This window comes from Henckelia pumila, chromosome 4, assembly GCF_033568475.1.
Source record: "Henckelia pumila isolate YLH828 chromosome 4, ASM3356847v2, whole genome shotgun sequence".
Lineage (NCBI taxonomy): Eukaryota > Viridiplantae > Streptophyta > Magnoliopsida > Lamiales > Gesneriaceae > Henckelia > Henckelia pumila.
In genome coordinates, this window is record NC_133123.1 from 6,277,021 (window position 1) to 6,292,208 (window position 15,188).

Genomic DNA, 15,188 nt, shown 5'->3' on the forward strand with positions numbered 1-15,188 from the left:
GAACGACACACTGGGATTAGCTTTGGGATGAACTTTCTAAAATACGTGCTCACGAGAATGATAGGACTGACACCTTGGGAGAGCTTCGGGGATTACTTTTCCAAATGATGTGCTCATAATGACGGTTGCCATAAATGCATGTATTTCATCACTCCAAATTGAAGAAGTTTATTTTTATATTATTTTTATGCATGATGTTTATATTTAAGTCTTGCATGTCCAAAGCAATGTTGATTTATAATGTGTAATTATTTTGTATATGAATAATGCTTATTGAATTTTTAGACTCACTATGCTTGATTGATACAGTTAAATTTGAGACATAAATGAATTAAAGGCTAAAGAGTCCAAGAGACGAAGACATTAACATAACTATTTCGAATCTCTGATGTTTTAAAGCGAGAAGAATATGCATATGTTTATTGTTCTTTTGTTATTATATTATTTAATGCACAACTGTTATGAGACAGTGTTAAAGAAAAATTTAGATTTAGTATTTTAAATTACAGTCTCGCGGCAATAAGTTTTAATGATTTTAAGTTGTAACCTTTTTATGTTGATTATTTCATCTGATAGTTTATATTTGGTTTCACAAATGTTTTAAAAGCATTTTACACCCTAAGTTTATTTTACCGAAACTCTTGTTTTGTCTGCTTTCTTAAGCTTGTAATTCTCGGTTCAGGTTTTTTATGTAAGTGGTAGTTTTTGGCGTGCACGTATAAGAAGCGGTCATTGACTGTAGTGTTGCATCCTTTGTTTCAAAGCTTTAATGCAAGTTAGAGCAACAAGGTTTTTGAGTGTCAATTACATAAATTTTAATTTCAATTACGAGTTGTTGAACTTGCTAGTTCGATATGTCCTGCACTGTTGCATTTGGAAATTTTTCCTACACTTTTTTGCGTTTAAATTTTTGATAATGTAAATACGGGACGTTACAGTAAATGTACATAGTCAGATAAACAATTTCTTGTGAGTAGGGTAATGTTTTCAAGGAAATTTCCTTAGACTACCACATGCATCGATGAATACCACACACGGTTATACGTTATTTTTAAAAATACAAAATTATATATCTCAATTACATTAGTGGAAAGAACACTTCATTGAGATAAATTTGTGATTTTGAAGAAAATTAATGTGTGCGTAACAATCATTATAAATATTGCATTTTCCAAAATTAAAATGACAAGTCTGGGAAACACAGCAACAAAGGCGCAACGTCTTGGGAGGGCTGATCCGTTTTAATGAAAAATGTCAAACTATGCGGCCACACATATATAACATGAACTGATTTCAAAATTATGGAGTGAGTCAGATTAGATTTAGGTAAAGATCTCTTCTATTTCTATAAGAAAAAATTGAAATGAAATCCCAGGCAAATGGAAAATGTTAATCCCCAACATAAACTTTATCCGACAAGGTAGGGTTGAGAAAAATACCGAAATTTCGGTATGTCGAGGTTATCGTATCTAAAAAATATCGAATTGTTGGAATAGTACCGTATATATATGTACCGAATATTTCTATAAGATACAATAATGATAAGGAATTTTTAATTATAACGGTATGAATTTTGAAAATTTCAATAAATACCTAAACAACAAAATAGTATATAAAAATTTTAAAAAATAAAATTAAAAATATATAATTTTTGTTCGGTATAAAACTGTACATATTGTATCGAAATATCGGTATACCATACATTTTCAACATAATCGATATACTAGTTATATGTATCAAAATTTTCAATATACAAAAAATTTATACGTCGAAATTAAGTTTCAATACGATATCGATATAAAATTTTCTAATTTTCAGTACAAAGTTTTCAATAAATGCCCCACGGTTTTCACATGCATGTCGATCGGAAGGAAAAAATTAATTTTTCTCTTAAAATATATATATATATATATATATATATATATTAATCATAATAATTGATTTTACAAAAACATCTTCACATGATTTATCAAATGTGTACAAATTAAAGATAAAACTAAAAATACACAATAAAAAATTTTGACTTTGGTTTACATTTTTATAATTGACATAAGTATAGAAAATATTATTACTATATATTTAATTTCTTTCTTCTAATTTTTTCATTATTTCATGAACATATAAGAGATAAATCATCACATATATATATATCAGTTATCACATCACTTGATCACCACCAATATTATATATACCTAAAAAAATGTATAACAAGTAGTTTGTTTTTCTCCTAAATTTTCACGTGCATATATGCCTATTAATATTTCGGAAGGAAAAACTAATTTTAGCTTCTCTTAAAATATTAAAATTTTCACGTGCGTGGTTTTCAACAAGTTGAGCTAGCTAGCATACCTGGCCTGCATTATTATTTAAACCCCATCAGCCATAGCCATTGAACTCACACCTTCATACAACTGATTTCAGTTAAATATATATATATATATATTCCAGTCCAGAGAAATATATCATGGGTACAGATCTCCCCCCTACATGGGACCAACTACTGGGGAGCGGTGACTGGGAGGGACTTGTGGAGCCAGTACTGCACCCCGACTTCCGGAAATTAATCCTCCGCTGCGGCAACTTCAGCCAAGCAACCCTGGACGCCTTCAATAACGACGCCGGCTCCAAGTACGCCGGCAGCAGCAGATATGACAAGGAAGGCTTTTTTGACAAACTGATGCTTGACTCGGCTTCTGATTATGAGGTTAAAGCTTTGCTGTATGCCGCCCCCGATCTCGGCTTTCTGTCGGTGTTTATACCCCAAAAGGTGCCTGGTTCTTGGGACAAGCCATTTGAATTGATCAAGGGATGGAGCGTAGCATTGGCGAGAAAGGATAGCGACTTTCTGAAGGAGGAATATTTGATCCCAGCTAGTTGGTGGGTGGAGAAGAACAAAGGGATGGTTCGCGATCCTCACAAAGGATGGATTTTGGTTCAGGATGAGCCGGTACCAGAAACCTAGCTAGGACCAAAATATATCTATATATATCTTCGTGAGAAATAAGGTGCATATTGTTTCATGGCGCACCATTATTAATTAATGTTTGCATGGGCTATATATATTTTGTTGTATCTTTAATTTGATGGTGTGTGTGCACTTTGGCTTGTACCTTTAGTTTGACTTATATATATATATATATGAATAAAATGCGTCGTTTGTCGTTTCAATTTTGAGTATATATATGGGATCCCTTTTGCTATTCAATTCCATTATTATTGTTTTTCGCATAATCTGATCAATCAACAAACATTATTTAATAAACTATCTTTTTATAAAAAGAATTCGTAAAATACATTAAATTATAATTTTTAAACCATAATAATTAATTTATTGCATATACTATTTTATTTTATGCACGCAACTTTTGATCACCGGTAAGAGAAAAGGAAAAACAAAGTAGAAAACCCGGAAGTACTAGCTAGCTAGGAAGCCTTCTCAAGGAGTGCGACTAAAACATGCTCTTGTGTAATTTAGAATATATTTTATCCAAATTGAAAGATTATATCGATGCTTAGCACGTAGAATTTGCTTTTTGGGAATTTAATTTAGACTTTTTCCAATATTGGTAGTGGTTGAATATGGTCGTTAGTATCACATTCATGGTCTATCAACTCCACATTATTGAAAGTGACTTGGCAAAATAAAAACAAAAAACAAAAAGAAACAAACGTAGCACCCTAAAACTAAAATTGGTAAAAAAAAATCATAAAACGACAAACATATATTATCAGAAATATAATTCTCCCAAAAAATTATATGCATGCATGTCAATGCATACATTCATGCTATAGCACATACGTACATTGGCATAGTTTGGTACACTCCTACATCCCATGCTTGGTACATTTTTAAAAAGTCCATGATAAGTCAATGGACCTTTGATAAATGCTTTGACAAGTGGACTATGTATCCCTTTAATTTGGTGTTACAACTAAAAAAAAACTACAAAAAGACATAATTATCCTCCATATATAAAAACATCTAAACTTTAAACACGCCTCATTCTCTTCAACATTACGGTAGGGTTAGTTTTGTCATTAAAATCGAATATATAAATTTAATTACTCTTATTAAAATCATATCAAACATTCAATATAGTATCCTACTATTTTAATTATCCTTAATTTATCTTTATATTATATATCATATACTTATTCTATCATATGTACCAAACTATGCAAAAGATAGATTGGTAATATAATCGCTTTTCAAAATTTCAGGATATTAATTGGCATAAAAAAAAAATACTGTGGACGGAAGCTGACAAACATGAGCTGCTGAAACCATTTATACTATCGTCAATGACCTCTTGGTCAAATGCCATCACCTTTCCAAATTTGGGATATGGTCTTGAGTTCTATGCCCACTAACCCCACCCCTTAATAAAAAAATCATTTACACTATCAGATCGTTGTTAGTTTTTTTAAAATGAAAGTTAATAATTTTTAAATTTGAAATGGTAAAAGAGAAAATAAATGTAATACAGTTGGATGATTAGACGGTGTTTTGGAAATTATAAAAAAGTTTCTCCTGTACAAAGTTAGTTAGTAAAATATATTTAACTTTTTAATTAGTATAGATAATATAAGTGTGTGTTCTACTTTAATAATTAATGATTTTTATCGTATCTATTGAGCTCAAAAAATGTGTTAATTAATTTTGATTAATTATTAATGTTTATTTTATTATATTTGGAGTCTTAATTTGAAGTAGGACTCATGAGCAGCTTTCATGCATGTTCCGATCCCTTCTCCTAAATTTTTATCGGGGCCAAATAATAATAAAATATAATATAATATAATATTGATTCTTCTCATGTTTAAATGGTTTTCATCGTTCTCGAGTGCCAGTTGAGTATACCATACTGTATCATAACTTCCACCATTATTTCAAGCCCATCGTCAGCCAATTTGGAGGCTTAGCTAGCTAGATATAGATAGAGATACATGGGAATATTAGGCTTCATTTGAACATATACTTTAAAAATATTTTTAGTATTTTATAAGTAAAAAAAACTTAAAATATGTGTTTGGATAAAATTTGTGTAAAATATTTTTGAAAAATTATTTTTCAAGTATAGTTTTTAAAGAACACTTTAGATGTATTTTTAAATATTTTTAGAATAAAACTAAGGAATGCAAAGATGAACAACGTTAGTTTGAAAGGTTAAAATGTTTTAATAGACTAATTATCGAAACACATATTTATTCTTAAAACAACTTTTGAAACATTTTATAGAAAGCTTTTTTAAAATATTTTTATAAAAACGTTTTATAAGTACATGTCCAAACGGAGCCTTAATTAGTTAAAACTTTTTTAAAGGAGTTAAACCAAGTGAATTGAAAGGTTAGATTGATTTATAATTTTATAGCAATAGTTGTTGAGAATCTCTTCTTCAATTCGTGGTGGACGTCCCTGCATGTATACCCTTATAGATCTTAATTGTTCACGTGGTTAATTGAACGTCCATTATTAATTTGAATTCGAGCGTATAGTCGATTCTGCAGCTTTATTGTGTCCCCTTCTCCTAATTTTTCACATGGGACGGAGATAAAAATGAATTTAATATTTTAGTTTTATATATTAACGACTGTCTTTTAACAATAAATAAATTCCTCATTTAAGTTTTAGTAGTAGTAGGTGCTTTCAAAATTATTGAAACATCTAAAACATTTTAAACTTAAATGCGGAAATTTTTTTTTAAAATAATAACAATACATATATGCCCATACATATATATATCACATTTAAAATAAAATACTACTTCTTAGTAGTAACTTAAATAAAAATAAACAAATAAATAATTAAAAAGGGTTTCATGCATGAAACAAAAATAACAAATAATACATGTTTGAAACTCTCATATGGGGAAATAATAAAATAAAAATATGCAACTTGTTTTAAAAACTCAACGTCATAAAAATAAATGTATCTTAAAACATCATTTAAAAACTTCAACGGTTACGGGGCCACTGTTCCGTGAGCTCATACATCCTCACCACCGGTAGAAGCTACATAAGTATCATCTGACTCACCTGCACCATATAAGCGTAGTGAGCCTAGGGGCTCAACATGTCTAAACTTGGATATCAAGGTTTAAAATAACGCATCACATAATCATACTAATACATATACATGATACATGAGCATGCATGAAAACATTTTTCATAACATAAATGCTGAATCATAAATCTTAAGCATAAACATCATCTTTCTTCATCATACATAACATAGTTGAGCATGGTATTTTTGAAACAGTCTATGGTCCTATCCGTAAGTGTGACGCTTATCTGTGCCGACTGATCAGTCTCATGAACCAACGTACGTGGCGGTGATAAATCACCACCTATGGTAGTAAACTACCTCATAAATCATATGGTGGATAACCACCCTTATGTCACACTACTTCAATTTCCATCATGAAAATATTTTATTGCTCAACACATTCATAATCATAAGCATGTAAAATTTCATGAATGCATGCACTGAAAATTTGTCCTTGATATATATTTAATTAGTTTGTCATAATATATACTTATACTTAAAATATTTTCATGCACTAAAATAATTAAATATATATTTCGGACTTAGGGATTTTTCATGGTTTCGGTCCAGTCTGCTGGTCTCTCTAAAAATTATAATTTTTACTAAAATAAAATACTTAAATGTTATTGGGCTTAAATAAAAATATTTAGGCCCATTAACTAATTAATTCATAAAAATTTCTGGACTGGCCCATAAAATCACTGACTTGCCCAAAAATTCCTATGGGCCCACAAGCCCATAAAAATCATCGGACTAACTTAAAATAATTTTGAAAGCCCAAATAAAATTATTTGGAGGCCCAAATAATTTTATTTCTAATTAATTGACCCAAAAACCAATTAAAACATAAATTACTAAAAAAATTAAAAGACTCGAGCCCGGCCCACCTAACCCAGACCTGGACCGACCTAACCCGACCCACTACACCCCAGACCCGACCCGGACCACCCAAACCCGACCCAGCCCCAGACCCAGCCCAAACCCGTCACCCCTCTTTCCCTCTCCCTTTGGCGCGACGGGCAGCAGCCCTTCCAGGGCTGCTGCCGCCTCGGTCCGGCTACCATTGGCCAGACCGCCGCCGGAAGGACCTTTCCAAGGTCCTGTCGGTTAGAACCATGCCATGGCTCGGCTGGTTTATGGCCTAGCATGAACCAGCCGTGGCCTCTTCCCAAGAACCCTAAACAAGCCCTCCATGACCAAACCTTGCACCAGCTTGTACCCAGCCGTGAACCAGCCTGAACCACTGGACCCAGCTCGACCCAAAGGCACCTTAGGACCCCCTCTGACTCGAGGCCTAGCCTCTGGACCGAGCCATGTTGGTTAAAAACGTGAGTATGACCATGAGTCCACCAAATTATGCAACAAGCAACAAAACTCCCATAAAATTCGAAATATTCATGAATAATTCTGAAATAAAAATATCGTGCATGAATAATAGCTTATATGGTGGTCAAATAAAATTTTTAGACATGCCTTTAAATCTTTTAATGAAGATTGATGCGTTTACAGGTTTCCGGGACGACGAACGGACCAAAATCACCAAAGGAAGTTGCTTGATTGGCTATGGAGGCTGTGTTTCTGGAAAAGAGTCATGAGAAAGGTTGGAGAAAGGGGTTGGAGGCGGCTGATCAAATTAGTCGTAGGGTAGGGAGTGATTTTGGGGTTTAATTTTGGGTAGATTTAGGATAATAACTAGTATAAATTAATTATGTAGATAATATAACATAAATATAAGATTTTAAACTTTTAAAAATACCTACTAATCTGATATATAATAATAAATCCCGAAATATAATATTAAAGGATTTTTAAAGATCAATAAAAGTCATTAAAATGACTTATTTTGGCCAAAAATCAATTCTTAAATAAATATATAAGTAAATACTAAAATTTTCTTGACAAAATACCTTAAAATATTATTTTAAGGCTCATAAAACTCATAAAATATTTTTGGCTAAGAATTTTGGTATCTCGTCCGTCCACGGTCCCGTCGACGCGATCAAAAATAATAAATTCCTTAAAAATCTAGAATTTCCATAATTATGGGTTAAATGCTAAAATAAATTAAATCATGCATATAAATCACATAATATCACATAAATAAATTTAACCCTTAATTAAAAATTAATTTTTCCTAATTATATGCGGATTTACGTTTTAAAATTTCTGAGTGTTACATATATTCACTAAAAGTTTTGATTATAACGGTATGAATTTGAAAAATTCCGATATATATATCGAAATTCCTAAATACCGAATTAGTATATAAAACTTTAAAAACATATAACATTTTTAAAAAATAAAATTAAAAATATATAATGTTTTTTTCGATATAAAATCGTATATACTGTATCGAAATATCGGTATACCGTAAAATTTCGAGAATGGATCCTCTACTATGGCCTTTACCATAGTAAAGGGTGTTGTGGTGTGAAACCCAAATTTTTCTTTTTCTTTTTTGTTTTTATATATTTTAAATTCATTCTTTTTAACTTTGTATTTTCTTTTTTGTTTTAATTTTTTTATATATCATAATTTTTTTTAAAATATATATTGGTTTTTTTTATCTTTTCAAATTTTCTTGTGTAATTTTATTGTTATAATTTATAATGATAATTTTTAGCATAACTGCACAATTTTTTTGTAAAAAATTTTTTTGGTATTTTTTTGGTATTTTTTTATAGTTTTTTTATTTTTTCAGTTTTTTGGCTTTAGTTTCCATCTATCTTAAATTTCCTTTCAAAATTTTCATTTTTAAAATTTTTTTAGCCTATTTTTATATATTTTATATTCTTCCATTTATTGGACTTTTGTTTCCCCCTTTTTGGCATTTTGTTTCCCTCTTTCGTTTAGGCACCGTTTGGTTTCAAAAGTCAGGCCAAAAAAGCACTTTTTTTAAAAAAATAATTTTCAGTTAACAAGGTGTTTGGTTGACCAAAAAAGTGCTTAAATAAGCACCTTTTAAGTCAAAATTAGAGCTTTTTAAAAGCAAAAAATTGTAGCTTTTAAAAGCACTTATTTTAAAAAATCTCTACAAAATCCAAACGGGCTCTTAGTTTGTGTTTTATTTTTACTCATTTTTCATATGTTTGATTATTCTATTTTTCATTTTTTTCTTCTATTCATTTAAAAAAAATTATAACATGGGATTATAAGATTTGTATTTAAAAAATGTGATTTTTTTGATCATTTACATTTCAGTTTTTTTTTCTAATTTTTTGGATTCGAACTTATTTATTTTTGGAGTAAAATATATAATTATTTATTTTTGTTTCCATATATATTGACATATTGAATCAGTTAATGCATTATCTATTTTATTTTATAATAGATTATGGTATCATAGGGATTGCTTTGGTATGTCAAGAACACACCAAAATATTCTTTTACAATTACCCTATTTACATTGATTTCTCTTTTTAAGTCTAAATATTTAAAAGTTTCCTATATTACTCTTCTCATCCCCAATTTGGAGGCTTAGCTAGCTAGATATAGAGATGCATGGGAATATTAGGCTTCGTTTGAACATATATTTTAAAAATATTTTCAGTGTTTTATAAGTATAAAAAACTTAAAATATGTGTTTAAATAAAATTTGTGTAATATTTTTGAAAAATTATTTTCCAAGTATAGTTTTTAAAAAACACTTTAGATGTATTTTTAAATATTTTTAGAATGAAACTAAGGAATGCAAAGATGAACAACATTAGTTTGAAAAGTTAAAATGTTTTAATAAAATCACATATTTATTCTTAAACAACTTTTGAAACATTTTATAAAAAGTTTTTTTAAAACATTTTTATAAAAACGTTTCATAAGTACGTACATGTCCAAATGGAGCCTTAATTAGTTAAAACTTTTTTAAAGGTGTTAAACCAAGTGAATTGAAAGGTTAGATTGATTTATTATTTAATAGCAATAGGTGCTGGCAATCTCTACTTCAATTCGTGGTGGACTTCCCTGCATGTTCACGTGGTTAATTGAACGTCCATTATTAATTTGAATTCGAGCGTATAGTCGATTCTGCAGCTTTATTGTGTCCACTTCTCCTAATTTTTCACGTGGGACGGAGATAAAAATGAATTTAATATTTTAGTTTTATATATTAACGATTGTCTTTTAACAATAAATACAATTATTAAGATAGGTGAGGAGTGTTTAGAGGAGTTGAATGAATACTCCTATTTTTTCTTCTATTTTGCAAGGAGTTGTAGTTAGCAGCAATCCAAGCGCATCTTGTCTGTTTAAAGTAGAGATAGCAGTCTACTGAATTAGTGCGAAAACATACTACTAGACGTCTACTAAAGCTCAAGAAAGTGATAAAAGTGACACTAAATTTGTTTATGAAAATTCGAAAGATAAAACCTTCTACGTCTTCCCTTCTTCTGTTTTCAGAAGGTATTCACTAAAAGTATTTTGATTGTGTTATGGATTATGCCGGAGCTATCATGACGATAATAAAATTGCGGAATAAAACAATCAACAAGAACACCAAGATTTACGTGGTTCACCTAATATAGGCTACGTCCACGGAGCTGCTGTAAATATTTATAACCGGAGAAATATTACAAGTGTATCAAAACACTATATCTCACCACACCCAAACTCCGAGTATTACCGAGAAATAATTCTCTAACTCACAAGAGATCTCCAAAAAAAACACACACTTTTTCTCTCTTTGTTAATACAAAAGAAGAGAAGAATGGGATGATATAAACTGAAATCAGAGGAGCCTATTTATAGGCCATTTTACGCGTCTATTTACGCGTTGCATTTAATAGGAATTCAGCTACCATCTGCAATTCCCCGAACAACCTCATTAATTTCCACCTAACATTTCTCTCACTTGAAGACTTGATTTCAATCATGTCTTCACACAATTAATGTAGCAGCTCATGCCTCCTCTCTTATACTTGCAGTTCAATTGAAGTTGAGCATAACTTCAGTTTGTCAGTGGTCACCGCCTTTGTGAACATATCAGCTGGATTTTTACTTCCAGGAATCTTCTCAAGCATCAAGATTCCATCTTCCAAAATTGATCTGATGAAATGGTACCGAACCTGTATATGCTTCGTCCTAGCATGATAAACAGGATTTTTTGCCAAATGAATAGCACTCTGACTGTCACAGTATAATGTGCTATCCTCAAGCTTCTGACTCAATTCCACAAGGAATGATCTCAACCATATCATCTCCTTGCTAGCTTCTGTCACTGCAACATACTCAGCTTCAGTAGTCGAAAGTGCAACAATCTTTTGCAACTTGGACACCCAACTTATTGTCGTACCACCCAATGTGAACACATATCCAGTAGTACTATTTCTGTCGCCTAGGTCACCGCCCATGTCGGCATCTACAAAACCTTGTAAGCCTGAATTTGACTTTCTGAAGCACAGAGAAGAACTGATAGTACCTTTCAAATATCTGAGAATCCACTTCACTGCTTCTCAGTGTTGTTTCCCTAGATTGCTCATAAACCTGCTCACAACTCCCACTGCATGTGCAATGTCTGGTCTGGTGCACACCATTGCATACATGAGGCTTCCGACAGCAGAGGCATAAGGAACCTTATTCATATAAGCATGCTCCTGCTTAGTCGATGGTGATTGGGCTTTGGTTAGTTTAAAATGACTAGCCAAAGGAGTACTCATAGCTTTAGCTTCATTCATGTTGAATCTTCTAAGCACCTTTTTCACGTACTCGGCCTGAGATAACATCAAGACTCCGTTCACCCTATCTCTCAAGATCCTCATACCAAGAATTTGTTTTGCAGCTCCCAAATCCTTCATTGCAAATTCTTTTGATAACTCTCTCTTGAGCTTATCAATCTCCTCCAGACACGATCTTGCTATCAACATGTCATCCACATATAACAGTAGAATGATATAAGAATCATCAATCTTCTTCACATAACAACATTGATCCGCCTGGCACCTCAGGAAACCGTTGTTATTCATGAATCCGTCAAACTCCTTGCACCACTGTCTTGGAGCTTGTTTGAGACCGTACAAGCTCTTCTGAAGTTTGCATATCATTTTTTCCTTCCCTCGTACTTCAAATCCCTGTGGCTGCTTCATATAAATTTTTTCATCTAGTTCACCACGAAGAAACGCCGTCTTTACATCCAACTGCTCCAGATGTAAGTTTTCATTCGCCACTAATCCAAGTACAGTTCTGATAGTGGTCAGCTTCACCACTGGAGAGAAAATCTTGGTGTAATCAACGCCTTCCCGTTGTTGAAAACCTTTCACAACAAGTCTCGCTTTGTATCGCTTGCTACCATCATGTTTTTTTTTCAACCGGTACACCCACTTGTTGTGTAATGCCTTTTTGCCTTTCGGAAGTTCCATCAATTCTCATGTCTGATTGGATGACAGTGAATCCATCTCATCTTCCATGGCTAACTCTCACTTGGTTGAATCATCATTTTACATCGCTTCTTCAAAGGTCTCCGGTTCACCTTTATCAGTCAGCAAAATATAGTGAAGTGCAGGGGAGTATTTCAGAGGTGGTTTGATTGTTCTTGACGATCTCCTGAGTTCAATTACCGGAGTTTGTGGGTCAGCTTCTTGTGCAGTTTCTTCTTCCCGGTTACTATCCTCCAACTCATTCACAGGAATATCAATCAATGACACTTCATTTGACTTCTGGACTTCAGGACATTTATCTCCAGTTGGAATGTTTGAGTTGTCCTTGTAAAAAACTTGCTCATTGAAAATGACGTCTCTGCTCCGAACGATCTTTCAATTTTTGTCATCCCAGAACCGATAACCAAACTCATTATATTCATAACCAATAAGAAACACTTCTTTGATTTCGGATCAAGTTTCGTTCTGTTGGCTGAATCGATGTGAACATATGAGAGACAACCAAACACTTTCAAGAACAAAAGGTTTACTCCTTTGCCGCTCCAGACCTCCTCTGGTATTTTGAAATCAAGTGGTACTGAAGGTCCTCTGTTGATCAGATACGTTGCAGTGTTAACTGCATCAGTCCAGAATGATTTCGGCAGTCCAGCGTGCAATCTCATGCTCCTGGCTCGCTCATTCAGGGTCCTGTTCATCCTCTCAGCTATATCATTCTGTTGAGGTGTACCAGGAATGGTTTTCTCCATCTTGATCCCGTTCTGTGCACAATACTTCTTGAACTCAAAATCTTCATATTCTCCACCATTATCAGACCGTAAACACTTCACTTTCAGGTTGGTCTCATTCTCCACCATGACTTTCCACCTCTTAAAGGTTTCATAAACATCAGATTTATTTTTCAAAAAATAAACCCAGACCTTCCTGCTCGAATCATCGATAAATGTGACATAATATCGTGAGCCTCCAAGGGATGTCACAGGAGATGGCCCCCACACGTCAGTATGAACCAGCTCCAACTTTGCTGCTTTCGGTTCTCTACCGCCTTTCGAAAAGCTCACCCTTTTCTGCTTTTCAAGAACACAACTTTCACACAGTTTGTGTTCGACAGTTTTTAACTCCGGTAGCTTTTCTTTTGATATCAGCATCTTAATTTCTTTCTCACTCATATGTCCAAGTCTACAGTGCCATAGACTTGAGTTAGCTCCAGCATCCACAGCTGCTAACATATCTCTGCAACTGGAAGTCATATAGAGGGTTCCAGTTTTCTGTCCTCGAGCAACAGTCATGGCTTCTTTGCTCACTTTCCAAGAACCATCACCAAAGGTCACTTTATGGCCTTCGTCAATGAGCTGTCCCACTGAGATCAGATTTCGGGTTAACTTTGGTACATGCCTCACTTTGTTGAGTTTCCAGATAGATCCGTTTGAAATTTTGAAACTGATATCACCCATACCAGCTATTTCCAACGGTTTTCCATCAGCCAGGAAAACTTTTCCGTAATTACCAGCAATGTAATTACTCAATACCTCACGATCACCGGTGGTATGAAATGAAGCTCCCGAATCCATAACCCAAGAATCAACCGGGCTTTCCATGGATAGTACTAAGGCATCATGTACATCCTCAGTAACAGCATTTGCATTATTCTTGGGTGATCTGCAGTCCTTTTTCATGTGACCAGTTTCACCACAGCTCCAGCACTTTAATTTCTTTTTGAATGTATTTTTGTCTTTTCCACTCCTTGATTTGGATCTGCCACACCATCGGTTAGAACCTTTTTCGCTACTCCTGCCCCTACTTCTATTTTCGAGATTTAGGACAGATCTCGATGGTGTTGCTTCTCCCGAATCCCTCCTGCGAACTTCTTCACTAAGGATTCGATCTCTGACATCATTGAATTGTAACTTTCCTTTTCCAGCAGAATTGCTAACCGCTGCCCGCATCGGCTCCCAAGCATTTGGTAAAGACGCCAAAAGAATAAGTGCACGGATCTCATCATCAAATTTAATTTCAACCAATGTTAGCTGGGAAACAATCGTGTTGAATTCATTGATGTGTGCCGCCACCGAAGCACCTTACTCCATCTTCAAGTTGAATAACTTTTTCATGAGGAACACTTTATTATTTGCTTATGGCTTCTCGTACATGTCCGATAAAATGGACATCATCTCCTCCGTGGTTGTTGCCTCCGCCGCGTTGTGTGCCACGTTCTTTGTTAGGGTCAATCGTATTACCCCTAACACTTGTCGGTCAAGAAGCTCCCACTCATCATCCTCCATATTTTCTGGCTTCACCCCGGATAGATGTTGATGTAGCTTCTTGCTATACAGATAATCTTTAATCTGTAACCGCCAGAACGTGAAATTTGTACCATCGAACTTATTGATTCCAGGTCCCGATCCGTCATTTCCGGCCATCGCTTCTACTGCCTTAATAAGATTTCAAAAAATCTTTTCTGATGTGAAAGATCAGACAAAGCTGCAACCACAGAGCATACTCAGAATTTTAAGAAATTTTTCACCAAGGCTCCCGGACACCGTAACTGCTTTGATACCAGTTGTTATGGATTATGCCGGAGCTATAATGACGACAATAAAATTGCGGAATAAAACAATCAACAAGAACACCAAGATTTACGTGGTTCACCCAATATAGGTTACGTCCACGGAACTGCTGTAAATATTTATAACCGAAGAAATATTACAAGTGTATACAAAATACTATATCTCACCACACCCAAACTCCGAGTATTACCGAGAAATAATTCTCTAACT

At 33.5% G+C, this 15,188-nt stretch overlaps 1 protein-coding gene across 1 annotated transcript; it reads left to right on the forward strand.

Moving 5' to 3' along the window:
- The first annotated feature begins 2,464 nt into the window (after nucleotides 1–2,464).
- LOC140860412 (phospholipase A1-IIdelta-like) lies at nucleotides 2,465–2,962 on the forward strand. The gene has a single exon (XM_073263429.1). It carries the CDS (start codon nucleotides 2,465–2,467, stop codon nucleotides 2,960–2,962), a length of 498 nt encoding a protein of 165 aa, XP_073119530.1.
- Nucleotides 2,963–15,188: the final 12,226 nt, after the last annotated feature.

What these genes read in the sequence shown, in the direction of transcription:
- LOC140860412 (XM_073263429.1), top strand. Translation starts at nt 2,465, where the DNA reads ATGGGTACAGATCTCCCCCCTACATGGGACCAACTACTGGGGAGCGGT.